Source organism: Lethenteron reissneri, chromosome 7 (genome assembly GCF_015708825.2).
Source record: "Lethenteron reissneri isolate LAM-NWPU_2019-01 chromosome 7, ASM1570882v1, whole genome shotgun sequence".
Lineage (NCBI taxonomy): Eukaryota > Metazoa > Chordata > Hyperoartia > Petromyzontiformes > Petromyzontidae > Lethenteron > Lethenteron reissneri.
The window spans coordinates 7742912-7770708 of NC_083785.1; the positions used below are offsets into that span (position 1 = coordinate 7742912).

The following is a 27797-nucleotide window of genomic DNA, read 5'->3' on the forward strand; positions in this document are numbered from 1 at the left end:
CCCTCCACCTCCTCCCCCTCAATCCCCCCCCCCCGCCGCCGCCACTGACGCCTCCACGTATCCACTGCAGCCCCCACCCCTCCTCTCGCTTTGTGGCAGAGCGCCTGAGAAGTGACGCAGACTTCGTTATAGCCCCGCTTGAAGAATCCATGGAGACCGAATCAGCGGGGAGTCTATGACAATTTTATAAAAAAAAATCTCCTCCTCCTCCTACTACTTATCCTCCTCCTCCTCCTCTTCTATCTCCTCCTCCTTTCCCTGCCCATTCAAGAATCCTGGCTGTGTGTGTTGTTTTTGGGAGTGGGGGGGGGGGTATAATTTGCTTAGGACAGCCCCACCGATCATCGGCGAGTTTACAATTGAGCTGCGCAATTGGCTCCCAGCGGTGTCTGAGTGAGAGTGCGAGAGTAAGTGAGAGTGCGCGTGTGTGTGTGTGCGAGCCTTGTGTATGCATGTGTGTGTAGTGGTCTCGCTAGCAGCACTTGCCCCAAAAAGTCCGTTAAGGCTAAACGGGGGATCTTTGTCTTTGTAGTGGTCTCAGTCGAAATCTACCCCCGTCTTCTCCCTCCGCCTCCTCGTCTCTCTCTCTTTCTCTCCTCGGGCAAAATCGTGCAGATTGTCAGAGTCGCGCCCCCCGTCTGCAAAGCACGAAAGAGAGAGAGAGAGACACGGAGAGAGACACGGAGAGAGACACGGAGAGAGACATTGGGAGAGACGGACAGACAGATAGGAAGAGATACACAGAGAGACAGAGACACATTGAGAGAGAGAGAGACAGGAACATACACACAGAGAGACAGAGACACAGAGGGAGAGAGAGAGACAGGAACATACACACAGAGAGAGAGAGACACAGAGGGAGAGGGAACAGACAGAGACAGAGAGAGACACATGACGAGAGACACAGAGAGAAACACAGAGACACTGCCATAGAGGACAGCCGCCTTTTACAAATCACGATCAACGCCACTGCATCGCCACCTGTACCATCGTCTGTAGCAACACCTGCGCTATCACCTGGACTGTCATTCAGGTCACCATCGGCACCATCGTCAGTACCTTGATCGGTGTGATAACTCGAATCGGGCCTCCGTTAATCATCAGCGTCGTGTCGTCGTCATCGGTAGCAGGGACAGCAGCAGCAGCAGGAGCGTCCATCGAGTAAATAACTTTCGGTAACATTCTCAGCAGCGCCATCGAATCTTCATCAGCTCTATCGTGTCATCATCATCAGCAGTAGCAGCAAAAGCATAATCATCGCTTGCGCAATAACTCGCATCATCATCATCATCAGCACACGGACATATCAGTACCAGCAACATAAATCGAGTCGGCATCATCATCATCAGCAGTAGCAGCAAAAGCATAATCATCGCTTGCGCAATAACTCGCATCATCATCATCAGCACACGGACATATCAGTACCAGCAACATAAATCGAGTCGGCATCATCATCATCAGCAGCATCGTCATCAATAGCGGCAGCGTAACTTGTGTAATCATCATCGTCTTCATCAACAGCAGCATCATCATCACTCTCAACATCACCAGCACCATCATCATCAGCAGCAGCGGCATTAACTCTATTCATAATCATCATCATCAACACCAACAGCAGCATCATCAACACTCCCAACATCACCAGCACCATCATCGCCATCAGCAGCAGCATTAACTCTATTCATAATCATCATCATCACCATCAGCAGCAGCCGCACCATCACCTACCTCTCCATCCCATTCCCATCAGCCGGCTACTCACCGCGGTTGAGACTCCTGGTGATTCCATCACCCGACTCGGCTCGTTGACATCGGGCGCCACTCAAACTCCCGGACCACGGAAATAAAGTTCATCATGGCCAGCAAGTCATCCCCATCTTCTTCCTCCTCCTCTTCTTCTTCTTCTTCATCGTCGTCGTCTTCGTCTCCGCGTGGTTGTCGCCTGCCCTTGGCGCTGCTCGTGTTGATGTTGGTGCAGGTGGTGAACCGGGGCTTGTGCGCCTACCCACACTGGTGGTGAGTGAGTGAGTGAGTAGGTGAGTGTGTAGTTGGGTGCGTGGGTAGGTGAGTGAGTGCGTTGGTGAATGCGTGGGTGGGTGAGTGGATCGTTTAGTGAGTGCGTGGGTGAGTGTGTAGCTGGGTGCGTGGGTAGGTGAGTGCGTGCGTTGGTGATTGCGTGGGTGGGTGGATAGTTTAGTGAGTGCGTGGGTGAGTGCGTGGGTGAATGTGTAGCTGGGTGCGTGGGTAGGTGAGTGAGTGCGTTGGTGAATGCGTGGGTGGGTGAGTGGATCGTTTAGTGAGTGCGTGGGTGAGTGCGTGGGTGAGTGTGTAGTTGGGTGCGTGGGTAGGTGAGTGCGTGCGTTGGTGATTGCGTGGGTGGGTGAGTGGATCGTTTAGTGAGTGCGTGGGTGAGTGCGTGGGTGAGTGTGTAGTTGGGTGCGTGGGTAGGTGAGTGCGTGCGTTGGTGATTGCGTGGTTGGGTGAGTGGATCGTTTAGTGAGTGCGTGGGTGAGTGCGTGGGTGAGTGTGTAGTTGGGTGCGTGGGTAGGTGAGTGCGTGCGTTGGTGATTGCGTGGGTGGGTGAGTGGATCGTTTAGTGAGTGCGTGGGTGAGTGCGTGGGTGAGTGTGTAGTTGGGTGCGTGGGTAGGTGAGTGCGTGCGTTGGTGATTGCGTGGTTGGGTGAGTGGATCGTTTAGTGAGTGCGTGGGTGAGTGCGTGGGTGAGTGTGTAGTTGGGTGCGTGAGTAGGTGAGGGAGTGCGTTGGTGAATGTGTGGGTGAGTGAGTGCTTGGATGAGTGAGTATGTAAGTGAGTGTGTAGGTGAGTGCGTGAGCGGGTGAGCTATTGTGGAGATGAGCGGGCGCGCTGTGGTGAGCGTGGAAGTGTGGAAACGGATGATTCGATTGCTAGGTGAAAGATTGAGCACGTGAGCGAGCGGCTGAGTGAGTTGACGAGTGTAAGGTGAGTCTTAGCAACTGCAATGGGTGAGCCGTTGAGTGAGCGAGTCCAACATTTTAACGAGGGAGTGGTTTAGCGATTCAATGAGTGAATGCGGGACTGGGTGATTAAGTGCGTGAGCGAGAAGACATTTACTGAGAGATTTAGCGAGCGTGATTTGTAGGTATGTATTTACGTTGAACTTCTTTCGCACCGTACGTAGCTAACCGTGCTAAACAGTTCTAAAGAAATTAGTTTGTCAATATCGACAGAAAGAGCGTTCCAGACGACCGCAGTGATTTAGTGAGTGTGTGTTATTTGCGGAGCGATTGAGTAATTTAGCGAGTGATTTCGCGAATGGTTGAGTGATTTAACGAGTGATTTAGTGAATGCTTTAGTGATCGGGTGAGTGGCTATGTGGGCCAGTGAGTGGTTTGATAGGCGAGCGATTCACTGGGCCAGTGAGTGATTTAGTGAGTTGAGTGGGCGATTTTAGTGAGCGTTGTAGCCAATAGTTCGGTGATTGAGTGAAAGAGCGAGCGAGTAACTTAGTGAATGCTTTCGTGGGTGAGTGATCTGGTGAGTGAATGAGTGAGTGAGCGAATGATCTACTGAGCAAAGAACCATGGTGAGCGGAGTGAGTGAATGAGTGAACGGTGAATGAATTGGTGGGCGATTTCGTGAGTGGGGAAACAACTTGTGTTATGAAATTGCAACAATCATCATTGCAACGTCAACGAAACACAAACATACACCAAGACAAAGATCCCCCGTATAGCCTGAACAGACTGTTGGGGCGAGTGCTGTTTGTGAGCACCTATGAAGGCCGGCACGGCACCCGGCCGCCTTTGTCTTCCGAGTGGCGATGTTTACACAACGTACTAGGTACTCATTCGAGGCTGAGTCGACCTAGGGGAGGCCCAGGACCGGTTCAGATCATCGTCACCGGTGTTAGCCATGAGCGGGAATAGAACTTGGGTCGCCGGGTTCGTAGCGCAGCGCGCTAACCGCTGCACCACCGCTCCCCACATACACGTAGACACACATATACATAAAACCTACCACAAACAACACACAACACGATATATACACACGCATAGTATACATGTACAATACACACACCGCGATACACACAGACACACGAACACACAAACTCAATATTTTATCCCGATTATCATTTACGTTGTAACCGACATCATCACAAAACAGACAAAGATCCCCCGTGTAGCCTTAACAGACTGTTGGGGCAAGTGCCGTTATCGAGTGGCCGGCACGGAACACGAGGGGGTGGGTAGCCAGCACCCACGCCCCACCGCATTTGTCTTCCCGGTGCTGATGTCGAAAAAAAACGCACCGCACCAAGTGACTCATATTAAGGCTGAGTCGACCTAGGGGAGGCCCGGGACCGGTTCAAACAATCACGCCAGCTGCTATTGCTCGTGGACGGGAATCGAACTCGGGTGGTTCCGAGTTCGTAGCGGGGTTGGTTGCGCTAACCGCTGCACCGCCGCTCCCCCGTAACAGCCCCGACAAGCAAAGCCAGCGGTGTTGTTGTTGTTTTTGTTGTTGTGTTTGTTGTTGTTTTTGTTGTTGTGGCCGGATACACCGGCGCGTGCGGGAGATGATCAAGAGGCACGATGAGACGAGTCCATCCGTGTGGGTCGCGACTGTCGCGTTCCGTGCGTAATTGTTGGTTCGATAATTATAAAACCACGTGGTCTTCTCGTTACTGTTTCAATTGTCGCCGAGATTGCATGCGCGCGTGCATGTTGAACCACCCGCTCTCTCAATCGGAAGGTGTCTCTGAACGACTTTCCTTCGTCGCGTGCGAAATTGATCGCCGCAGACCACGCGGCGTGAAGACGACGCCGCCGCCGTGGTCTCTCGTCGCAACGCGATGTCGACGCTTCTTTCGCTCAACATTCACTGCGACTCGTGGCGCGCGCGCGTTCGGTGGCCTCCTCGCGATCGACTCAGCCCCTCGGATGAGCAAAGCTGCTGCCGCGAGGAGAGACAAAGGCGGCCGGGCGTGGTTCTGGCCACCAATCCCCCCCGGCGTGTGACGTGCCCGCCGGCTTTTAATAGGTGCTCCTCGCTAGCAGCACTTGCCCCACAAAGTGTGTTAAGGCTATACTGGGGGATGGATCTTTGTTTTGTATAATGTCTCCACCATCGATGTGTGCTGCGTAGTTTTGAGCAGCGTTGGGTGCAGCGCTTCTCTACGAACCCGGCGACCCGAGTTCGATTCCCACTCACGGCCAACGCCCGGTGACGATTATCTGAACCGCTCCTGGGCCTCCCCTAGGTCGACTCAGCCTCGAATGGGTACCCGGCCCGGTGTGTAAATATCAGCACCGGGGAGACAAAGGCGGCCTGGCGTGGAGTTGGCCACACCACCCTCCTCGTGCACCCGTGCCGAAACTTAATAGGTGCTCGCTAACAGCACTCGCCCAACAGTCTGTGGGGGCTACACGGGGCATGTGTGTGAGCGTGTCTATGGATATTGGATGTCGTAGTTGTGTCTGTAAATGGTGCTCGATTATTTTGTGTGTATGTGTGTACAGCCCCGTTATATATCATAGCGCACCGCCTAACAGCGAAACAAACTTAAATGAATGATCACTGTGCATTCGAACAGCTCCTGTGCACAAGTACGTAGGTCGTTATGACTCTCCGTGCTTATAAGTGTCAACGGTGGGACATGAATTCAGCCCCGCGCAAGACGCATCGTCACAGCCCAGCAGCACCCACGGCTCACATACCTCCTCGGTCTCACGATGCACGGGCCAAAGTTTGTCCCAGGCAATGCGATAAGCCGTCGCGCAATCCTTGCCGTGTAACCACAAAGTAGACACATAGAGACACGCAGAGACTCATAGAGATTGCGTAGAGATCGCAAAGAGACCCATGGAGATACATTGATGCATAGAGACTCGTAGAGATTACATAGACACCCATAGAGACACGTAGAGATTACATAGAGACTCATAGAGATTGCGTAGTGATCCCAAAGAGATCCATAGAGATACACAGATACAGAGAGACTCGTAGAGATGACATAGAGACCCATAGAGATACATAGAGATACGTCGAGATTACATAGAGACTCATAGAGATTGTATAGAGACCCCAAAGATACTCATAGAGATACATAGATACATAGAGACTCGTAGAGATTACATAGAGACCCATAGAGATACATAAACACGTAGAAACTCATAGAGATTACATAGAGACCCATAGAGATACATAGATGCATAAAGACACGTAGAGATGACATAGAGACCCGTAGAAATACATAGATACATAGATACATAGAGACTCGTAGAGATTACATAGATACCCATAGAGATGCATAGACACATAGAGACTCATAGAGATACATAAACCAATAGAGATACATATATAAATAGAGGCCCATGCATGCTAATTAGTAACTATAGTTACTATATTTACACGATCTAACCCAACCCCCCACTACCCCCCCCCCCCCCGACTCTATAATGGATAATATTGGTAGCGAAAGCCTACGTGTTACACGTAATCAATATAATTACGGTGAAGGTTCGGGCATGGGACGATTCATGTCGCAGCCCTCTGTCAATCCACTGCTGCGTGTGAAGATCGCTCTGTCGGTAGTCGGCGTTTCATCTTGTTGTTGTTGTTGACCATACTTCACCACTCTGGTCAACGCGGGTTGTTGAATGAAGGGGAGTGCGGGCCTAACGACGCAGGGCTGCTTCAGTGGCCGTCACGCGCCAGGCGGCGTTAAACCCGTGACCAGGAGTCGAACCGAGACCCTGGCCCTCCCGGGTGCGTAGCGCGGTGCGCTAACCACTGGGCCACCGCTCTCCTAACCCCCCCCCCTCCTCCCCCTTAAAAAGATAATGACTATCTACAATTACTAATTAAAATGTTTTTAATGAATGTTTAATTATTAACCAATTTGTCGATTTAGTTTTTTTGCATTATCAAATCCGGTGTTTAAATTGAGCAGCTTAGAATTCCTCAACCCTCCCCCGTTCAATAATTTCCATCCATTGTCAATACACTGCCAGATGAAGTCCTCCCCACGCCGTGTCGGCCATGCGGCTTATGCGCCATACTTCACCACGCTGGTCACGGCAGAAGAGTTGGGCGACGCAGGGCGTAGGGGCACGAGCAGGCTCGAGTTGATTTTGCGTGAGCAGGATGGGATACACAAGAGACCCAGGGTAGGAGGCTCGTTCACCGAGGACCAGCAATCGATCTCGGTTATCGCGAGTACACCACCCCGCAGTGCGCTAACCGCAGTGCCACCGCTCCTGTGCCTGCGATCCATAACGGCTGTGCCCGTGAGTGCGTGACTCAGCCACCTTATCAGCCGATCATCACACAGGGAGGTCGATAAAAAACTAAATTGTACTGGAGAGAAAATCCGTCGTAAAGATGAGTGGAAGTTTTATCCGTGGGTTTGCAGCACTGATGTACTGCCCTCGGCCATACGAACGTGGCATTTATAGTTCGCTTATCAGCCGATCATCACACAGGGAGGTCGATAAAAGCAAAATTGTACTGGAGAGAAAATCAGTCGTAAAGATGAGTGGAAGTTTTATCCGTGGGTTTGCAGCACTGATGTACTGCCCTCGGCCATACGAACGTGGAATTTATAGTTCGCTTATCAGCCGATCATCACACAGGGAGGTCGATAAAAGCAGAATTGTACTGGAGATAAAATCCGTCGTAAAGATGAGTGGAAGTTTTATCCGTGGGTTTGCAGCACTGATGTACTGCCCTCGGCCATACGAACGTGGAATTTATAGTGCTCGCGGACCACCACGCCTTTGGCCGTTTACGATTATCCGTCAACACGCAAAATTACTACGTTACACGCTGCACGAGTCCGATGATTGGTGAACCCGTCTCGCGTCGTGGCCAGAGGTCGCAACCGGGTACCCGATACCCGTACCCTACCCGATACCCGGCTACCCATACCCGGCCGGGTACGGGTATCCGATTGCGACCCTGGTGCGGCCGGGTACGGGTAGACCGTGAGTCACTGGTGAGTCACCGTTTGTTACTCATTTCGGGTAGGGTACGGGTACGAGTAGAGAACGGCTATACGGGTACCCATTTGCGACCCTGGTGCGGCCGGGTACGGGTACGGGTAAGGAATCAAAACCCGTTTGCGACCTCTGGTCGTGGCGCAGAGAGAGAGTGAGCGCCTAATCGAGACACGGATCTTGCACATGAAGTCGCGAGACGTAGCCGCGTCTGCAGCTTTGGGTACCTGGTGCGGTGTGTAAACATCAGCAGTGGGAGATACAAAGACGGCCGGGTGTCGTGCCTATCCACCCCCTTAGCCCCCAATCCACTCGTGCGCCGTGCCAGCTTCAATAGGTTCTCACTACCAGCACTTGACCCGACAGTCTAGGCAGGCTACACGGGGCAGCTTTGCCTTTGCCTTTGAACTCACAAGAAGCAGCGCGCGTCGCCTGCGGCGGTTGAGTCTCAGTAACGAGCTACGGGTCCTGTCACGTGACGAGTGACACACACACACACTCGTTACACACACACCCGTTACACACACACGTTACACACACACCCGTTACACACACACCCGTTACACACACACACACCCGTTACACACACACTCGTCACACACACACCCGTTACACACACACACACCCGTCACACACACACCCGTTACACACACACCAGTTACACACCCGTTACACACACTTACACACACACTTACACACACACCCGTTACACACACACACACCCGTTACACACACACCCGTTACACACACACCCGTTACACACCCGTTACACACACTTACACACACACTTACACACACACCCGTTACACACACACCCGTTACACACACACCCGTTACACACACACCCGTTACACACACACACACGTTACACACACACCCGTTACACACACATACACACCCGTTACACACACACCCGTTACACACTGACACGTTACACACACACACTCGTTACACACACACACACCCGTTACACACACACCCGTTACACACACACCCGTTACACACACACTTACACACACACCCGTTACACACTGACACGTTACACACACACCCGTCACACACACACCCGTTACACACACACATACACACACGTTACACACACATACACACCCGTTACACACACACCCGTCACACACACACCCGTAACACACACACACACGTTACACACACACCCGTCACACATACCTGTTACACACACACACACGTTACACAGATACATACACGTTACACACACATACACACCCGTTACACACACCTGTTACACACACGTTACAAACACACACACACACGTTACACACACACCCGTCACACATACCTGTTACACACACACACACGTTACACAGATACACACACGTTACACACACATACACACCCGTTACACACACCTGTTACACACACGTTACAAACACATAAACACCCGTTACACACACACCCGTTACACACACACCCGTCACACACACACACAAACACGTTACACACGTTACACACATACACACCCGTTACACACACGTTACACACACATACACACACACCCGTCACACACACACCCGTTACACACACACACACCTGTTACACACACACACCCGTTACACACACACCCGTTACACCCCCCCCACAGGCCTGTGTATCAAATCCACTGCTGGATGAGTGCCTCCCTGAGCCAGTAGCACGGTCATCGTGACGGTGATTTGACGGTGCCGTCCCGACGCTGGGTTCCGGTGAGACGTAGGTGCAATAGTTAGAGTACCGTACAACAATGCGATGCTGCTGTACTGCAACTCTGCGCTCCACCACGTAGCCAATAGCGGTAACCCCCCCCCCGCCTCTACGTAGTAAATACATGCAGACCTCGCTTAGCGCGACCCCGCACAACGCTGATTCGACGGGCGCTCACTGCCCCCGTGAACGAGCTTCTTGCTCGCTAAGCGAGGTCTGCCTTGCCGCAAGATTCCTCACCGCATCCCATCAGCGGCAGCTGGGGCTTGTTTCTTGGAGCGAGCGATTCACAGCGGCGTTGGTTCTGAGCGCGAGCAAACTCAGGACCGGTTCGCTCGACCACGAGGTTGTTTTTGTAAACAAACTCGAGCAACCTGCCCTTGAAGCAAGTTAGCGGTAAATGCTAATCCAGTAGCCTAACATCAGTCGTAACTCTTGACGCGTGATCTAACCCCGAACCCGAGCTCGAACCGTGACGCTAACAGGTCTGGAGTCTCCGCTACACACAGAGCCCCGCAGCGCTACGCCCACTCAACCGCATTCCGATGTGTCTGTGCGTAAATACATATCTGTGTATGTGTGTGCATTAAAGTGGGGGAGCGGTGGTGTAGCGGTTAGCGCTCGGCTGCGCTACGAACCCGGCGACCCGAGTTCGATTCCCGCTCACGGCGAACACCGGTGGCGATTATTTGAACCGGTTCGGGGGCCTCCCCTAGGTCGACTCAGCCTCAAATGAGTACCTGGCGCGGTGTGTAGGCATTGCGCTAGGGAGACAAAGGCGACCGGGCGTGTGCCGTGCCGGCCTTCGTACAATAGGTGTTCGCTTACAGGACTTGCCCCAACAGTCTATTACAGACGATTACAGGCTATACGGGGGATCTTTGTCTTTGTTTTGTATAAAAATGTGTCCGTATGTGTGTGTACATTCATGTGTGGGGAGGGGTAGCGCAGTGGTTAGTGTGCTCAGCTAAGAAACCGACCACCACGAGTTCGATTCCCGCTCACGGCCAACATCAGTGGCGAATATTTGAACCGGTCCCAGGCCTCTCTTAGGTCGACTCAGCCTGAAACGATTACCCAGTGCGATATGTGAGCAATGGAACGGCCGGGCGTGGTGTTGGCTCCCCAACTCCCTCCTCGTGCCCCGTGCCGCCCTTCATAGGCGCTCGCTAACAGCACTTACCCCAAATAGCCTGTGGAGGCTATACGGGCGATGTTTGTCTTTGTCTTACAACGTATTGCAAATCACGTGGCTCTCAGTCGTACATCGCAGACCCGAGGGAGACGGATGGTGGGGGGGGGGCCTTCATCCAGCAGTGGACTGAGCATGGCCGATGATAAATGTATTAAAATACCGTAGAGACGCCGACCCGTTTGTTACAATGTAGGGGGGGGGAGCGGTGGCGCAGTGGTCAGCAGCGTGTGGACTAGGAATGGGACTCGGTTCGGAAGACGGGGGTTGGTTTGGTTATCGGATTGCGCTCACCTGCTGCGCCACGTTCCCCGATCCTCCGGCGCTCCCACCACCGATCTCTCCATCGCTCATCGCACAATGCACGCGGCGCTACTTTTCGGTGAATTGTCCGCGTTACGTTTGTGGCGACGACGAGAGGCTCGCGGTCGGCCAACTCCTGCCGAAGAGTTCACAAAGCGTCTGTTGCTGCTGCTGCCGCTGAAAGCGTGGCAGCACCACGGAGGGTGATGTCGGCCCACGAGATGACACTTAATGATAGGGTGCGCTTTGATTAGCGGGCGCCCGTGGCTAGAGTTGAACTGATGCGGCCTTACTCGGCGGCGAGGTAGTCGGGTTGTTAAAATTTTTACCGGTAACCGCAAGAATTAAACCGGTTAAAACAGTTTTTTTCCCGTATTGTCTGTAAGAGCAAACATCACGTAACATGCTTCGCTATGGATAACTGATGTAATGGTTACCGCACTGCACTGTGTGCGCCACACACACACACAGACACACACACACAGACACACACACACACAGACACACACAGACACACACACAGACACACACACCACAGACACCACACAGACACACACACAGACACACACAGACACACACAGACACACACATACACAGACACACACATACAGACACACACAGACACACACACACACACACACACAGACACACGCACACACACACACAAGACACACACACACACACACACAAACACACACAGACACACAGACACAGACAAAGATAAGACACAGACACACACACAGACACACACACAGATACACACACAGACACACACATAGACACACACACAGACACACACATACAGACACCACACAGACACACACACACAGACACACACACACATACACCACACACACACACAGACACACACACACACACAGACACACACACAGACACACACACACACAGACACACACCACAAACACACACAGACACACAGACACACACACACAGACACACACAGACACACACGTGGGGAGGGGCCGCTCAACAACAACAAAATCCACGTGAATCGGTTACAGGTTCATGACGTACTATTGTGGAATGCGGTAACCGGTTACCGGATTAACAATCCTGGCTCTCCGTATATCCATGCAGTCCTACACGACTGGCACGTTGCCTACATACAGTATACATGTATTAATGTATACTGTATATATGTAAAATGTGATAATTTTTGCCAACGAATTATATTACATAATACACTGCTCTTCTTTATTCGTACGAGCATCATCATCATCATCAGCAAGTCACGATCCATCCACTACTGAACGATGGCCATCCATCTCGCACGCACCGCTCTCGCGATGTAGCGATCCGTGAAATGCGTCGCTCCGTCTCCTCCGATCGGCGTTCGTCGTGTTGGGGTCCTTCCTCTCTCTCTCTCTCTCGCTCTCTCCTTTGACTGCCATTCCGTAGTTCGACTCGTGCACATCCTGGCGACCGCGACGACGTCCGGGCCCGAACCGCGCATCGCGAATAAATCTCAACAGTTGCTGTGATGATGGGTTTTTAAAATCCTTTATATTAAGTTAACTTGCTTGCTTGCTTACGACCGTGCAAATCTTTCGGTCGTTTTTAACTCACTTCCCGTGATCCAATCGAGCTGACATTTGCACACAGACTCGTTGTGCGTGACAATTTTTTTTCGTGAAAATCTTTTTCCAAAATTTTACACTTTTTAGGAAAACAAAAATTCTATTTAATTACCAATTGCTTAATGGTGGCAGGTAATCATCTGACCCATAGGTGGCAGCCATCTCAAGCCAGAGGACGAGAGGACTCTAGCCGCCACGCATATAAAGGATTTATAGTGAAAAACTTTGTTTTTACGGGTTAATTTTTTTGTGTTGTCGTTGCGTCCTCGAGAACCACGAATTCCTCCCCTTCCTGGCTCCCCCCCTCTCTCCCTATCTCTCTGTAAATATGTAGATGGAAGACAATGTTCCCGCCGTTCATCATACTTCCAGCACCGTGCAATGTATATTCAGTACCCATAGTGGAAGGAATAAATACGTACGTACACATATATATACAAACAAAAGCTACGCGCACAGTTTAAATAGTTGCCCATAGCAATTGTGTCATTAGACGACTTCATTCGATTCGTGAAAATAGTAACGAGCAACGCGCACGCGCTTTGCACGTCACCGCCCGTCCCTCGCTCCCGCCAGCCAGCCAGCAAAACTTAAAAAACCCATATAAAGTATCATTATTATTCGAGAACACACGCAGCAGGCTGACGGCATCATGCAAACTCTCCGGACGAGTTGCCTTCGGGCACGAGGGGTGTAGCGCGGAGGTCGACGAACCTGCGACTTAGGAGCCGATCACGGAGCCGACACGCGGCTCTTCGGCGAGGGGGGACGGCAGCTCACGGAGCCGCATGAGGCTCACGGAGCAGCATGAGGCTCACGGAGCAGCATGAGGCTCACGGAGCCGCATGAGACTCACGGAGCCGCATGGGCCTCTTCGAAGGCGATCTGCTGCGCGACTTTAGTGACTAAGGAACCACCACCACCAACCACCACACCACCACCCACCACCACCAACCACCGCCGTCTCGTATTCACATCGCATTGCGTGCTCTTGAAATATTGATGACTTTGTTGTTACTGTTGTTGTAGTTTAGCGAATTCGACGAGACGACGTCTCCTGTTCGTGAGGATGATGATTACCCACCCCCCTCCCCTCCCCCTGCGTTATCACGCTTGGCTGGGTCGTCATTTGTGGGTTCCAGGATTGGTAAATACGTGAACGTGTGAATGCTCGCATGTGCTGCTGAGAATCGTCGACTTACTTCGAGTGTCGCTGTGCTCAAAGTCAGCCGTCTCGCGGTTACCGGCAATGCAACAAGAACGACATCAACAACGACGACGATTGTATCGACTTTACTACTTAGCCCCCGAGTAAGGCTCTCATCGGTTCAACTCTAGCCCCGGGCGCCCGGTAATCAAAGCGCAACCTATCAATAAGTCAGTTTAACACGCAGGCTTTCCCGACCAATATTATTCATAATCAACGTTTTTGTTGGGGTTTAGATCGCGTTATTTGAGTTAATGATGACGTCACCCTGCTGCTGCTGCTGCTGCTCTATATAAGACTGGGAGCCAGAGCAGAGCCTCACCATTCTGGCGAATTGCCCGATGATGCTGGATGCAATTACCAGCGAAACGTCGTACTCAAAAATAGTAAATGTTGTGGTTTCACGCTTCAACACACCGATGGGCTAAAGCAGTGAACTATTTGTCTTTTGTCAACGTGACACTTTGTTTTTTTACTGATTGGCCGTGTCGGGTGGTGGAGGGTTACGACACATTTATAAATAACGCGATCTAAACCCAAAAAAACGTTGACTATCATTAAGTGTCATCTCGTGGTCCGACATCACCCTCCGTGGTGCTGCCACGTGCTCAGCAGCAGCAGCGGCGGCAACAGACGCTTTGTGAACTCATCGGCAGGAATTCATACTGTTGGTTCTTTGGGTAAAGTCACGTATAGATAGGAAATACAATAAAAGATAATAAATTAAATTGGAGTTGGCCACTGTGAGCCGTCCGTCGTCGCCACAAATGTAACACGAACGAAAAAAACGGGGGGTGACATTTCAGCGAAGATTACCGCCGTATGCATTGTGCACGACTCGAGCTAAACGTGAGATAATCGAGTGTAATTTAAGGACAGTATATATATGTGTGTACACAATAAGAAGCCATGCGGGATAACATTGCAGATGGATACCCAAATTAAACACGCATTGTTGTTGCAGTGCTGTATAATACAAAACCCGATGTAAGTGTTGCCGCTGCAGCAGAAATGTTACAGAATACTTGACGACATTAATAATAATTGACAGTTTACGTGGGTGCTGTGGGTGGCGACTGTGTGGAGGCATTCGCCCAGCAGTGGATGGAACATGGCTGTTGCTGACGATTTAAATACTTTCATTTATTGATTGCCAGTAAGAAGAAACTGTATATTTTGACGTTTCATCCAAGGGGCCTTGATAAGGACGGTTGCTACCTACGAGTAAGTGAAAGCGTGTGAATGGATTTCACGGTGATGGTATTGCATTATACGGGATCATTATGCGGTCAAAAATATGTGGTAAAAAAGTTTTGAGAAATGCAATTAAATCCCGATTAGCAGCAAAAAAAAACCAACCTAATGCATCGTAAAGTTAGTTTTCTACTAATTGTTTCGAAGTGTAAATATTTGTAGCCATGGTCTATCCACTGCTGGAGAATATCCACGATCTATCTCACTTCTGCGTATGATGTTATCGTATTGCTCAGTCGCACGAATATAGACACAGCACAAGACAAAGCTCTCCCGTATAGCCTGAGACGGGCTGTTAGGGCAAGTGCTGTTAGGGAACACCCGTGCACACATTCCGTATGCGTACGTATACACACATATACACACTACACACGCGTAGTTATATATGTATATACATTCGTTATCATCATCAATCGTCCATCGATATAGTCAGCCATAGTCTCTTCACTGCTGGATGGACGCGCTCACTCGCCCTTACCGAAAGCCATCTCCTGCGCGATGACACTGCTCCATCTCACAAGCAAAGACAAAGTTCCCCCGTATAGCCTTGACAAACTACGTGCTAAGGGTGGCCAGTACCACGGCCGGCCGGTTATGCATCCCAAGTGGCTGATGTTCACACATCGCACGATACAGTATACTCATTTGTGGCTGAGCCGATCTAGGGGAGGCCCAGGAACCGTTCTGATAATCGTCACTGGGTGTTGGTGGCCGTGAGCGGGAATCGAACTCGGGTCGCCGGGTTCGTAGCGCAGCGTAGCGCTAACCGCAACAATAACCGCTCCCCGCTACAAAGACAAAGATCCCTCGTATAGCCTTAACAGACTGTTGGGGCAAGTGCTGTTAGCGAGCACCTATGAAGGCCGGCACAGCGCACGAGGGGTTGGGTGGCCAGTACCACGCCCGGCCGCCTTTGTCTCCGCAGTGGCGATGTTTTTACGTACCGTACCAGGTACTCATTCGAGGCTGAGTCGACCTAGGAGAGGCCCAGGACCGGTTCAGATAATCGTCACTGGCATTGGCCGTGATCAGGAATCGAACTCGGGTCGCCGGGCGAGTAGCACAGTGCGCTAACCACAACACTAACCGCTCCCCAATACAATACAATATACACACACAGCACGCACATGTACTGCTGTCACACACGTATACACACATATATATAATAACACATCAATGCACGTATATTTTCATCCATACATATACAAGACAAAAATTCCCCGTATAGCCTTAACATTTTTTGGGGGGCAAGTGCTGTCAGCGAGGTGCACCTATGGAAGCCGGCATGGCACGCATTGATGGCCAGCACCACGCCCGGCCGCCTTTGTCTCTCCTCGTGGCGATGTTTACACGCCGCGGCAGGTACGCTCGTTTGAGGCCGAGTCATGTTCTCTCCACTGCTGAATGAAGGCGCTCCCACACGTTCGCCATCCCTCGCGGATCCTGCGATATCGCTCATTCCATTGCTCCATCTCTGCGGTGGTCCGCACTCTATTGCGCGCTGCGTCACTCCGTCACGAGTCTCGACCACCGGCCCGTCATCATCATCATCACCATCATCATGATCAACATCATCATTAACGTCATCAACATCACCATTGTCATCACCATCTTCAACATCATCACCATCATCAACATTATCAACACCAGCACCATCATCAACGTCATCAACATCATCATCATCATCAACATCATCACCATCATCGTCACTATCATCATCACCATCGTCATCATAACCATCATGACCATCACCATCATGACCATCAGCATCATGACCAACATCGCCACTATAATCACCATCATCACCATCATGACCATCACCATCATTACCGCCATCGCCGTCCCTTCCAACGCTGATGCGTCCTGCCAAGACCGCTAACTTTTCTTAACTAAACTATACTATTTATTTTACCAGGTAAGATACCCACTGAGCTACAGAGTTCGTTTTTTAGAAGCGACCTGGTTATCACAAATGATAGCTCAACGAAGTGGCTTTTCATCATCACGTGGAAATGTCCAGCAGCCAAATACTGTGAACGCGATGACGATGATTCTAAATGTGGAGGAGAAGGAAAACCCGGAGGACCCGGAGAAAAATCCATGCGACCACGGGGAGAAAGAGAGACACGCAGACTTCAAATATACAGCAGGTGTCAGGGTCAGGATCGAACCCACGTCCTCCTGTATACCCAACGAGGTAGTTAACATTTCCTAGCCACCGTGATGATGATGAGAGAGAGAGACGCAAACTCCAAATATACAGCACGCGTCAGGGTCGGGATCGAACCCACAACCTCCTGTGTACCAGGCGAGGTAGTTAACATCTCTTAGCCACATGGCGTCTCTTCTTCGTATCGTTGTTCCATTTTCCCTGTCAGTGTACCACTTGTTTTTACACCCTGAACATTATCCATATCCGTAGTCAACTCCGAACGTAGGTTGATTCGAAAGCCAATGCCACAGTGTCAACTTCTCAGCCGGGAGACGCAATCGAACTGCCGCGCCTTCTGGATTGCAATTTCGGCCAGTGGTTGATCACCGTTATGCCAGGGGGGGCAGCCACCCCACGTGGTCAACGCGTCTGACGTACGAGTCACCCTCCGCGTTCACATGCCGAGGACCGGGAAGCTGTCACCTCCAGTGGCCAGATCACGGGGAGCGCGTCCCATCCAGGCAGATCTCGGAAGCTCCACAGGCTCCCAGCCTGGACAGCACTTGCATGGGATACTTACCATGGCGTGACAGGTGTTATAGGCTGCTGCGGTTCTTCGTTGTCGGCAGTGGGGGGGGGGGGGAGGGCGGCGAGGGGGGGGGGTAGCACGTGTGTCAACTCGCTGCGTCACTGTTCCAAGCGATTTTAATACGCGCTCTGTGTAAAGTGCATGATAAATGTGTGTCTGTGTGTGTGTGTCTGTGTTGGCCACCCAGCCCCTCGTGTGCCCCTACAGCCTGTTAAGGCTATACGGGGGATCTTTATCTTTATCTGTGTTTGTGTCTGTGGAGAGCGGTGGTGCAGCGGTTAGCCCGCTGCACTGTGAACCCGGCGATCTGGGTTCGATTCCCGCTCAAGGCCAACACCAGTGTCGATTATCTGAACCGGTCCTGGGCCTCTCCTAGGTCGACTCAGCCTCAAATGAGTACCTGGTGCGGTGTGTAAACATCGCCACTGGGGAGACAAAGGCGTCCGGGCGTGGTGCTGGCCACCCACCCCTCGTATGCCGTGCCGGCTAGCAGCACTTGCCCCGACAGTCTGTCAAAGCTATACGGGGGATCTTTGTTTTTGTGTCTGTGTGCATACATACCGTGTGTGTGTGTGTGGGTAGCGGTAACGCAGTGGTTAGAGCGCTGCGCTACGAACCCGGCGACCCGAGTTCGGATCCCACTCAAGGTCGACATCAGTGGCGATTATCTGAACGGATGATGCTCAACAGTGACGCCGATGACACGGACCTCATGATGATGCTGCTGCTAATGATCACTGTTATTCTACTGCCGACGCTGGTAATGTTACTGCTGCTGCTGATGATGCCACCGCGATTAGTTCTGCTGCCGCTGATGGCTATAGTGCAACGCGAGGCGCTTTTGATAATGATAACATATTGTTACGATTGCTGCCGATTCTGATCTGACTGATGAGTCTAACCACCTCGCTCTCATTCGCGTGTGTCATTCATCGTATTCCACGTGTCTCTCTCTCTCTCTCATTCTGCTCCGATAGTTTTTTTTTCGTTCCGCGCGTATCTCGTTCATTAAATTCACGCGTTTGGTTCCATGTAGCTTTCTCTCGTTGAGTTAGTTATTCATTCTGCTCCAAGTATCTCATTAATTCTGGTCCACGTTTTTCTCACTAATTAATTATGCTGCACTTTTTTTCTCATTCAATAAATTACTCCATAATTCATTCTGCTCATTCAGTGTTTCATTCATTGAGTCTGCTTCATGTGCCTCTCTCATTGATTCATGAATTCTGCTCCACGTTTTTCTCACTCAATCATTCATTCTGCTCCACGTGTCTCTACTAATCTTTCGCTCGCTTTGACCCACGTGTCTCTTATTCGTTCACTCATTCATTCTCGCACTCACTCGCTCGATCACTGAGCGTCGTATCCCTACTCCCCTCTCCGTCCGTCTGTCCGTGATGGGTGGTGATGGTGACAGTGGTGGACTATGGGGAGCGGTGGCGCTGCGGTTAGCGCTGCGCTGCGCTCCGAACTCTGCGACCCGAGTTCGATTCCCGCTCGCAGCCAACAACGGTGACGATTATCCGAACCGGTCCTGGGCTTCTCCTAGGTCGACTCAGCCTCAAATGTGTACCTGGTGCGGCGTGTAAACATCGCCACTGGGGAGACAAAGGCGGTCGGGCGTGGCTGCTGGCCACCCACCCCCTCCTTCGTGTGCCGTGCCGGCCTTAGCACATGTGGAACTCGCTAACAGCACTTGCCCCATCAGTCCGCCAAGGCTATTACGGGGAGTGTGGAATCTTTGTCTTTGTCCTTGACCGTGACTCCACAGGTCCCTGGCCGTGGGTAACCAGTACGCGGCTCTGGGCTCCCAGCCCGTGCTGTGCGCCTCCATCCCGGGCCTCGTGCCCAAGCAGCTGCGCTTCTGCCGCAACTACCTGGAGCTGATGCCCAGCGTGGCGGAGGGCCTCAAGCTGGGCATCCAGGAGTGCCAGCACCAGTTCCGCGGGCGGCGCTGGAACTGCACCACGCTCAGCGACAGCCTCGCCATCTTCGGGCCGGTGCTCGACAAAGGTGGGCGGCGGTGCTGGGGGTGGGGGGGAGGGAGGTGGGGGAGGGAGGGGGGAGGGGAGGGAGGGGGGGAGGTGGGAGGGGTGGGGGGAGGGAGGTGGGGGAGGGAGGGGGGAGGGGAGGGAGGGGGGGAGGTGGGAGGGGTGGGGGGAGGGGGAGGGAGGTGGTGGGGAGAGGTGGGGGGTGGGGGAGGGAGGGGGGGAGGGGAGGGAGGGGGGGAGGTGGGGGGGTGGGGGAGGGGGGGAGGTAGGGGGATGGGGGGAGGGAGGGTGTGGATGGGGGGAGGGAGGGGAGGAAGGGGGGAGGTGGGGGGGGTGGGGGAGGGGGGAGGGAGGATGTGGGGGAGGGAGGTGGGGGGTGGGGGAGGGGGGGAGGTGGGGGGGGTGGGGAGGGGGGGGAGGTGGGGGAGGGAGGGAGGGGGGGAGGGCGGAGGAGGGGGTTGGTGGGGGGTGGTGGGGGAGGGAGGTGGGGGAGGGAGGGGGGGGGGAGGTGAGGGAGGGGGGAGGTGAGGGAGAGAAAGGGGGAGGTGGGGGAGGGAGGGGGGGAGGTGGGGGAGGGAGGGGGGGAGGTGAGGGAGGGGGGGAGGTGAGGGAGGGGGGGAGGTGAGGGAGGAAGGGGGGAGGTGGGGAGGGAGGGAGTAGGTGAGGGAGGGGTGAGTAGGTGGGGGTGAGGAGGTGGGGGAGGTGCGGGAGGAGGGGGAGAGGACACACACCTGGGCCAGACTTAGAGGGGGCTCCCCCCCCCCGCCAGCCTCACACAAACAGGGCCCCACAACGGACCTGGTTGTTTTTGGTCGTGCATGAATCACAACAACAACGACGACTGATTTACCCCGTGAAGGCCGCACTGCGTCTGAAGACTCCTGTACCAGCAGGGTCCTGATAGGCCAAGGCGTTCATGACCATCGCCAGTCAGTTTCCTTGTCTCTGCGTTGTTTTTTTAAGCTCTCCGATGAGCACGGTTGGCTAAGTACGGTGCGAAAGAAGTTCAATGTATAGATATTTATTACATAGCTCTGCATCTATTCACCTTTTTTGGTTTGGCCATGTTTGTTTGTTGTAGTACGGAGTTAGAATGATGGCTTTAATCTAAGTTGTCTTGTGGTTGTTGTTGTTTGACTTGCATCCCACTGGGATTTTTGCACACAGCGTTGGTGTACGGTGCTTTTTTTTCTGGAAGACTTTGCAGTTTTTTCCTGGATTTTTCTGTTTGCGCATAGTAACTTTAAGATGTTTTCTTGTTCATATTTTAGATTTTTTGTTTGTTGCGGTTGCACCCGATTCAAGAGCCGAATGGCTCACAGGGCTATACCTAATAAATGAAACTGAAACTAAAAACCGCGGGAAGGGGGCAGGGTACGGCCAATCTGGGCGACTGCCCCGAGCCCCGCACTTTGGGGGGGGGGGGGGGTTGTGGCCCACGATTCTACGTCACGATGTCGGATGTAAGACTTGCCCCCTATAGACGGCTCTGGGAAAGAGAGGAAGGCATGGGAAAGGGAAGCGCGAAGGGAGAGAATGGGAAATAATTATAATAAGATGATGAAGACGATGATTTTAAAATCAACGGAAAGGCAGGACAGTTCGGGAGGGCGTGGAGAAGGAATGACCGGGTCACGATGTCGGGGATGATGAGAGGGTGATGATGATGATGAGAGGGTGATGATGATGAGAGGGTGATGATGATGAGAGGTGAGGAATTCCGCTGTTGCCCATGGCGAGAGGGCTTCAGCAAAGATTGAGCTCCTGTCGTGTCGCTGTTCCGCATTCTATCTTTAGTCTATCTTTATGAATATCTATGTGTCTCTCTGTATGTCTCCGTGAGGCTCTATGTATCTCTCTGTATGTCTCCGTGAGGCTCTATGTAGCGCTATGTATGGATGGATTAAAGGATGGACGGGTGAACGGATGGATTGACGGACGATGGATTTTATGAATAAATGGACGGATGAATGGAATTAGGAAAGACCGATGGAATGTAAAGACGAACGGACGGACACGGGAATAGACACGCGACCACTGGACATCCCCTTGAAAGAAAGAGCTTCATAGCTCGTCGGATTCCTCCGCCATAAAATAAACACGCCGATCCCGATTGTGGCAAAACACGCGCGCACGTGCGACATCTCTGTTCAAGTTCAAGTTCATGCATTAAGTATAGCCCTGTGAGCCATTCGGCTCTTGAATCGGGTGCAACCGCAACAAACAAAAATTAACCCGTAAAAACAAAAAAAGATGATTGTCTGGCAGCATTAAACAATTGGTAATTAAATATTTTAAAAAATTTCCCTAAACAGTGTCAAATTTTGGAAATTGTTTTTCACGAAAATGCATTGTCACGCACAACGAGTCTGTGTGCAAAATGTCAGCTCGATTGGATCACGGGAAGTGGGTTAAAAAACGACCGAAATATTTACACGGTCCTAAGCAAGCAAGCGAACTTAATATAAAGGATTTAAAAAACAAAAACATGAACAAACAAACCTCTTAAAGTGACTAAGTGCAAACAGAAAATCCAAGAAAAGACAGCAAAATATATTGCAGAAAAAGCACCGTACACCAACGCTGTGTTCCTTCCCCTACGCCCTGCCCCTAACAACCCCAATTCGCCGCAGCGACACGCGAGTCGGCCTTCGTGCACGCCATCGCCTCGGCCGGCGTGGGCTACGCGGTGACTCGGGCGTGCGCCGAGGGTGCCTCCGCCATCTGCGGCTGCGACACAAAGCACCGCGGGCCCCCCGGGGAGGGCTGGAAGTGGGGGGGCTGCAGCGAGGACGCCGACTTCGGGGTGATGGTGTCGCGAGAGTTTGCGGACGCGCGCGAGAATCGGCCCGACGCGCGCTCCGCCATGAACCGGCACAACAACGAGGCCGGCCGCCTGGTGCGATACTGTCGCACTGATCGATATTGATCACGAGCACCACACAAACGCCGACCACTACCGCCGCACTGATCAATATTGATCGCGAGCACCACACAAACGCCGACCACTACCGTCGCACTGATCAATATTGATCACGTGCCCCAGATCGCCACCGCCACTACCGCACTGATCAATATTGATCAAAACCCCCACACATCCACTTCCGCTACCACTGTAACTACCGCTGCACCTGATCAATATTGATCACAAGCTCCACACACCCACCCCACTACTGCACGTGAAAATATTGAGCACCTCATCACCACCATTGGACTATTGAGCCCCTGCTGAGTTTCGTGTAGATTCATATTGATCACCTATTCATACCAAGTGCCCTAAATCTGTATTTAATCTCCTATTGATCAATAGTTTTGGTGTAGGTGGATACTGATCATATATTGATCGAAGTGCCCTACATCTGTTTATTGATCCCCTATTGAGTGAGCATTAGTTTCCTATAAGTAATTATTGATCATTAATTGGCTCCAAGTTTCATAGAGTTGTCGCTATTGATTCATATTTACCAGCGTTTTATATAAAAATCGATATTGATCACATATTGATCCTTAGTTTACTCCACTCACCACCTCCAGTGACGACATGTTACATCCCTCCATTCCTTCCCGGTAGCGTAACGGGCGTGGCCAAAGCTACGAGTTGGGGGGGGGGCCTCCCCTTGACAGCCAACCATGAGATTTGTTTTCAACAGCAGTGGAAATTAACAACAAACTCACGTCCCGATGCGATTAGCCAAGAAGCCCCGCGATTTAGAATCGCCTCTAGGGTGCGACCGTGCGAGACAAATCAAATATTGGTGGGGGGGCCCATCAAATATTGGGGGGGGGCCCATGGGGGGGCCCATGGGGGGGCCCATGGGGGGGGCCCACCCGGACCAATTGCCGCACCGCCGCTGAGCCGATAACGGAGTCACTACAGAGACAGAGATCCACCGTATAGTCTTCACAGACTGTCGGGGCAAGTGCTTTTAGCGAGTAGCAACCTGTGAAGGCCGGCACCCGCACACGAGGGGGTGGTGGGTTGGCTAGCACCACGCCCGGCCGCCTTTGTCTCCCCCAGTAGCGATGTTTGCTACACACTGTTCCACCGGGTACTCATTTGCGGCTGAGTCGACCTAGGCGATGCCCACGGCCGGTTCCGATAGCCGTCACTGGCGTTGGTCGCGAACGTGAATCGAACTCGTGGTGGCTCAGCGCGGGTCGCCAGGTTCATAGCAGCAGCAGCAGCAGAGGCAGTGGCTCACCACAACTATTCATACTCTTAGGTTTTTTCGGTAAAGTCACGTAGCTAAAAAATAAAATTAATAAAAGTAAAATAATTATTTTTTTATTAATTAAAATAAAAAATTACTAAAAGTAAAATAATTATTTTTTATTAATTTTATTTATATTTTTTTACCTACGTGACTTTACCGAAAAAACCTAAGAGTATGAATCCTTGCAGTCACGAAAGCTTCAAATCTAGAATTAACCACAACTACACCACGACTACACCACGACCGCACCGCGCGCTCGCCAAGTGACATACACGCCACTGGTTCCCTTCCCTTCCCACTCCCCTCCACCCCCAGTCGATCCTGGAGCACATGCAGCTCAAGTGCAAGTGCCACGGCCTATCGGGCAGCTGCGAGGTGAAGACTTGCTGGGGCGCGCAGCCCGACTTCCGTGCGCTCGGCGACCACCTCAAGGACAAGTACGACAGCGCCTCCGAGATGCTGGTGGAGCGCCACCGCGAGTCGCGCGGCTGGGTCGAGACGCTGCGGCCAAAGTACCCCCTCTTCAAGCCGCCCACCGACGGCGACCTGGTCTACTACGAGACGTCGCCAAACTTCTGCGAGCCCGACCCGGAGACGGGCTCGTTCGGCACGCGCGACCGCGCCTGCAACCTCACCTCGCACGGCATCGACGGCTGCGACCTCCTGTGCTGCGGCCGCGGGCACAACACGCGCACCGAGAGGCGCAGGGACAAGTGCCGATGCGCCTTCCACTGGTGCTGCTACGTGAGCTGCCAGGAGTGCACGCGCGTCTACGACGTGCACACGTGCAAGTAGATGTCTGGGGGATGGGGGGGGGGGCAAAGGTAGCGGTGTTCACGGCGTGTTGCGGAGGTGCGCGGTTCGGTTTCAACGGGCCACCCCGGTTAATACTGCTCGGTGCATACGTGTGTGTGTGTGTGTGGTCGTGCGTTAACCGTACCTGGTGCGGTGTGTAAAATCAGCTGCCACTGGGGGAGACAAAGGCGGCCGCGCGCGGTGTTGGCCGCCCACCCCCTCGTGCGCCGTGCCGTCCTTCATAGGTGCCACTCGCTAACAGCACTTGCCCCAACAGTCTGTTAAGGCTATACGGGGGGTGGGGGTATTTGTATCTTTGTGTTAACCGCATGAGTGCAACGGCGCCCACTGCGTCGCAGTTGGAGGTGAAGAGACGCCGTGGAGTCGTCGTTCTAAAACGAGGAGGGAGCGTGAGGAGGTCACCGCGTGCCGGGCGGAGTGCGCGGTCCACACATTTGGGCAGAGAGAGGGGAGGAAAGGAAAAATGAATTTTTTTTTTAAATGTACAGCCGAAAAAAAATTACCTTTTCGATGTTTGGGAACCCCCACCCCCTAATAAATACGGAGCGACGTCGCTGTCTCGGTGGGCACACTCGGACTACGTCCGTCTCGTCTGCAACGCAGCAGCACCCCCCTACCCCCCCCCCCCCGCGTCTTGCAGCATTCCCGCTCCCCCCTTGCCGCCCCACGAGAATAGCGCGGAGACCAACCTGTGCCCCGAGTGGCCTTTCCTCATTGCAGCCTCCCCCCCCGCCCGCGCGGGCCCACTGGGGCCCCCTTGCGTGGCCTTGAGTGCGGCCCCTTCGTCAGTACACAGATGGTGAAATCAGCCCTCCACCATCATCATTATCGTGCTGCTGTCAAACCCTCAGCGGTTTCAAATGTGCGGTGCGGCCCCTTCGCCCCCTCCCCAGCCCCTCCTGAGAATGAGTGAAGATCTCTGCGCTAAAGTAATTCTTGGCGACGGTGCCCCACGGAGCGGCGGTTGAGGTTTGGAGGCGCCGAGGTGAGCGCCAAGGAGGTTTCGTCACGCGAAGGGTTGCCCGCTGTTGCTGGTTGGGACGGCCGATGGCGGCGTGATGGATACCGAAGCTGTTGTTGGCAACGTCGTCACCATTGTCACCGCCGCCGCCGCCGCCTCCGCCATCATCGTCGTCGTCGTCGTCGCCGCAATTGTGACTGAAAACGATGTATGTTGAACTTCTTTCACGCCGTACGTAGCCGACCGCGATGTGTGACGATCATCGTTATTATCATTACCGCTGTCATTAACACCAATACAGATGTCACAATCTCTACCGCCACTCATTCCACCGTTGTCATCAGCATCATCATCATCATCACCACCACTGTCATCATCATCATCACCACCACTGCCATCGTCATCATCATTACTACTGCCATCATCATCATTACAACCATCATCACCATCTTCATCACCATTGCCATCATCATCATTACTACCACTGCCACCATTATCATTATAATCATCATCGCCGTCTTCATCACCACTGCCATCATCACCATCATTACCGCTGCCACCACAAGTACTCTCACCTTCATTCTAACAATCATGAGAATCATCATCCTCATCATCATCGTCGTCGTCGTCATTCACACCAACGGCCACTGCCACCGTTGTGCCAGGCGCTGGTTTCTCTAGAGACCTCCAGTTTCTTCATAGAGATCTGTCCAATAAAGTTCCTGGATCGATTTTTACAGAAATCCCTTCAGCAAACCGTGGATTTACTTTCACCGAAGATCGCTTCGCCTTTGCAGAGATGTTCTCGTTGCTGTTAATCTTTCGTGGAGACCTACATCTTTAATTTCTCGATACTTTGTCCAGAAATCTGAGGACGTCACCTTCCCATTCGCTGCCTTAATAAGACACCGGTTCATTCGAGCGCCTGCAGTTAACACACTCATCGTTCTCCATATATATACATAGCTTGCAGTGAGCGCCGTTTATTTTCAAATGTCTCTTATTTAAAGTAACCTCCTGTCCACTTGCATAGAGATCTATGAAGTGACCCCCATTGGACTCTTATTGAGATTTGTTAAAGTGAACCCAATTGATATCTCTTAAGCGATCTCCTATTCACTGTCATTGGAATCCACCTCCTGTTCACTCTCACTGACATCTGATGACTTCCGTTCACCGTCACATTGAGAATGCCCCGGAGTTTTACTCCAAGAGACCTCGACAAACGACGCTCCATTCCCAACTCCTCCCGAAACTCTTCATGCCGGGTTTGGCCGGCGGCTCCATTTGACGGCCGAACCAGCGGAGGACATTCCACGTTAGTGTGGCGTGAAGGGACAGGGGGTGGGTGGGTGGGAGGTCGAACCCGCCCGTGAGACATCTTCTAAAGCGGTGCCACGGAGGGTTATGATCGGTCCGCACCTTGCCGCCCGCCCTCCTCGGTCAGGATGTGAACTCGTGACCTTTCACCCTCGCGGGGCCTCGCACTCTGACCCCCCCCCCCCCACTCACCTTCCACCCCCCCCCAACCGGCCTGAGAGAGAGAACAGCAAAACTCCACTGCTAAATGTGTCTAGTTGGTAGCGTTTACTTAATTGTTAATGTGTTATGTCCTAAAACCTCTATAATAAAAGCACGTATTTATTGAACATAATGTATATATATGCGTTTAAAAAAAAGGGGTGGGGGGAGAGGGGGGGCCACGCAAGACAAGAAAGGGCCAAGGGCTCTGTCGAGACGAGATGCGCGCGTGGGGTCGCGAGGTGGTCAACGTCGCCGTCTCCGCGAGCTGGCGGAACATCGACGCAGAGAGAGAGAGAGGAGA

General features: G+C 52.5%; 1 protein-coding gene and 1 long non-coding RNA gene across 3 annotated transcripts; one reads left to right on the forward strand and one right to left on the reverse strand.

Moving 5' to 3' along the window:
• Positions 1–268: 268 nt before the first annotated feature.
• LOC133357226 (uncharacterized) lies at positions 269–1895 on the reverse strand. The gene is made up of 3 exons (XR_009756942.1): positions 1763–1895; positions 1060–1213; positions 269–638 (listed from the first exon to the last, which is right to left on the reverse strand). It is a non-coding gene; the product is annotated as an uncharacterized LOC133357226 (long non-coding RNA).
• LOC133357211 (proto-oncogene Wnt-3-like) lies at positions 1856–27722 on the forward strand. 2 transcript variants are annotated; one of them, XM_061575044.1, is made up of 4 exons: positions 1856–2016; positions 19762–20003; positions 22615–22880; positions 24511–25086. In XM_061575044.1, the coding sequence occupies exons 1-4, from the start codon at positions 1856–1858 to the stop codon at positions 24988–24990; spliced, it is 1149 nt and encodes a 382-aa protein (XP_061431028.1). In that variant the 3' UTR covers positions 24991–25086. The 2 variants fall into 2 exon arrangements, with proteins under 2 accessions (XP_061431028.1, XP_061431033.1); XM_061575049.1 differs by lacking the exon at positions 22615–22880 and having other exon boundaries at positions 24511–27722.
• The last annotated feature ends 75 nt before the right edge of the window (positions 27723–27797 follow it).